General features: G+C 33.9%; 1 protein-coding gene across 1 annotated transcript; it reads left to right on the top strand.

Moving 5' to 3' along the window:
- The first annotated feature begins 437 nt into the window (after positions 1-437).
- On the top strand, positions 438-2,488 carry LOC111394105 (calcium uniporter protein 4, mitochondrial-like). Its single transcript, XM_023019888.1, has 2 exons — positions 438-1,075; positions 2,030-2,488. The coding sequence occupies exons 1-2, from the start codon at positions 500-502 to the stop codon at positions 2,459-2,461; spliced, it is 1,008 nt and encodes a 335-aa protein (XP_022875656.1). The 5' UTR covers positions 438-499; the 3' UTR covers positions 2,462-2,488.
- Positions 2,489-2,696: the final 208 nt, after the last annotated feature.

Here is a 2,696-nt window from a genome sequence, read left to right as displayed (position 1 = left end):
ATTAATTAGAAGACGATGATTATAAATATTAATTTGTCTTGTGAGAAAAATTCTTAGCCCATGTTTGACTTCCTTTAATTTTAAAAACATTATTTTGAATAGTATTTTTTGGAGAATGTGTGATTGAAAAATAGAAAAAAATTTGAATTTACATGTAACATATTTATTGTATGAATGTGTGATTGAAAATTAGTATAAAAATAAATTAAATTAATATTCGGTTTTTCAATCTCTCTCTAAACGGAAAACTCTATTAAATTAGATGGATCATAAGGAGATTCTACCACTTAATTAAAGACATTCTATTTCGATACCACCAAAAACAAAAATTAGGAATTACATTTTTTTTCCCAAAAAAAGATTATTTTATTTTCTCTCTCCTCCTCCGTCCTGGAGTCACCATATATATCCCACATCGAAACAACTCACTCCCCTGCCGGAGAGTCTCTCGCCAGAACCACCACGGCACCACCCTCCTTTTCTCTCTTCACCGTAATTAATGGCGGCACTGCGTAAGGCCCTGGCGAAGTGTCTTCTCACCGGAACCCCCAAAGACTCATCCCTTGTACTCTCAAAAAACTCAGCAATACCTAATGCGGCTAAAGCTGAATTTCGCCGTGAGTTCTTCACCTCCTCAGACTCCCTCGCCACAGGATTCCTCCGCCGCTTCCTCCAGCGCCGAGCCATTAACAGTCACTCCTCCCCCACCTCCTTCCTCACCCTCCCCGTCGGGGACAAGCTCAGAGATAAAATCAAATCACTAAATGTCGCCGGAGACCACCGTCTGACTATTAACTGGATGAACTCACCTCCACCACCCTTGCCACGGGAGGAATCCGACAAGTTTGTTGTGAAAATTAAGGATGCCAAGAAAATGCTCAGGTTTGTTCAGTTGGAGAAGGTTAAACAAAGACTGAGGAACATCCCGGAGAATACAATTCCGTACGGCGAGTTTGTACGGATTTGCGGTGACGTTTGTGGGAATGAAGAACATGGGCTCGAATTTTCAAGAGCCTTGGATGATTCCGGCGAGGTCATCGTCCTCGGTGCCGTCGTTTTCCTCCGGCCAGATCAGGTAAAATTATATTCTCATAATCAATTCTTAATTAAAGAATAGTGTTACGTGGCCCATCGGGATTGCAATTTCAGTTTAAGTTGACTCTATTGTGATATTAATTAATAGGTAAAATTAAATTTTCACATTTCATTTAATCAATCATTTAATGTCACCAAGACTGGCAACCCCCGAGTAAATAACATTACTCATTTTTAAATATTTAGTGATAATTTGATCTTCAAAATTAAATGCCTATTAATCAATTTTAGTTTTCATTCATCTTCTCTCAAAAATAAATATTATTTTAGATTTTAGAATTTATTTATTTATTTATTTTTTATTATTATTATTAATTTTTTTTTTTAGATAAAAAATTTACATATAATAGCTATCTGAAAAGTTAAGAGTACATGCACCAAACACATAATAGACAACGGTTAAAGACACTGGTTGTACCTAACATGTGAAATGAGTCTTATAAACGCGTTTCTCCATATGAATTCTCTTCATAAAAAGTGAGGGAATTCGTGACATTTTCAGGTAAGGTACACTAACCATACTTATCATGTGAAATGAGTCTCATAAACATGTCTCTTGTAATATGTTTCTAAACGTTGATGGCATTTATAAAGAGTTGGTGATTTCGTGACATTTTCATTTTAGCAGCTATGCATTTCTAACGAGTTGTTTATTTAATAGTTGTCACATTGAATCAAATAAAATTATATTAATTTAATAGAAAAAAGGAAATGTGTTCTTCATTAATATTGTTAAATACTTGTAATACAAGCAAGAAGTGAAGAATATGCCCTGTTTTGTAGGAATAAAAAATTTAAAAATTTAATCCAAATTAAAGTCAATAATTAATTTTAATAACATATTTTATAAAACCCGCAATTTTTCAATTATATATTTTATTAATTTTTATCAAAATTTAATTTATAGATCTGAATCTCATTGTTGCTTTTGCAGGTGGCGAAATCAATGGAGAAACTAATTTCCCAATCTATAATAGCCATGCCAAACGACCCAAGAAGAAAAGAATTGGCCCATCTAGAAAAGAAAAAGTCCATAATAGACCAAAAGGCCCATTGTCTGGTTCAAAGAGAACTCTACTTTGGGCTGGGCTTTCTCGTTCTCCAGACATTGGGCTTTATGAGGCTAACTTTTTGGGAACTAAGTTGGGATGTGATGGAGCCCATTTGCTTCTTTGTGACATCGGCCCACTTTGCAATTGCCTATGCTTTCTTCTTGAGGACTTCACAAGAGCCCTCCTTTAATGGCTATTTTCGGAGCCGTTTTAAAGTTAAGCAAAAGAAGCTTATGCGAATTTACAACTTTGACCTTGAGAGGTACAAAGAGCTTTGTGAAGCATTTTATTGTAATAATATATATAAAAAGTAAATTAGATTAAAGATGTCAAATATTGAAAGTTGCCATTTCAATTTTCTGCAGTCGACAAGATATCATAGTAATTGTATACTAAACATAATGGAATTCTCTAATGAAAGAGATAGAAATGAATTACTATAAATGTCTCTCCATGTAAAAGTTGTAATGAATTTTAAAGAGTAAATGTTTTACTTCCATATGATTCGCTATATTTTTTTTTTAATTAGTGATTTGTGTTGTAAATAGT

This window comes from Olea europaea, chromosome 4, assembly GCF_002742605.1.
Source record: "Olea europaea var. sylvestris chromosome 4, O_europaea_v1, whole genome shotgun sequence".
In the NCBI taxonomy this organism is placed as follows: Eukaryota; Viridiplantae; Streptophyta; class Magnoliopsida; order Lamiales; family Oleaceae; genus Olea; species Olea europaea.
This window is presented reverse-complemented; position numbering and strand designations above follow the sequence as displayed.

Excerpts from the sequence above, each read along its gene's own strand:
- LOC111394105 (XM_023019888.1), top strand. The coding sequence starts at position 500 with ATGGCGGCACTGCGTAAGGCCCTGGCGAAGTGTCTTCTCACCGGAACC. Across the intron at positions 1,076-2,029 it reads TTTTCCTCCGGCCAGATCAG|GTGGCGAAATCAATGGAGAA; the intron begins GTAAAATTATAT and ends TTGCTTTTGCAG.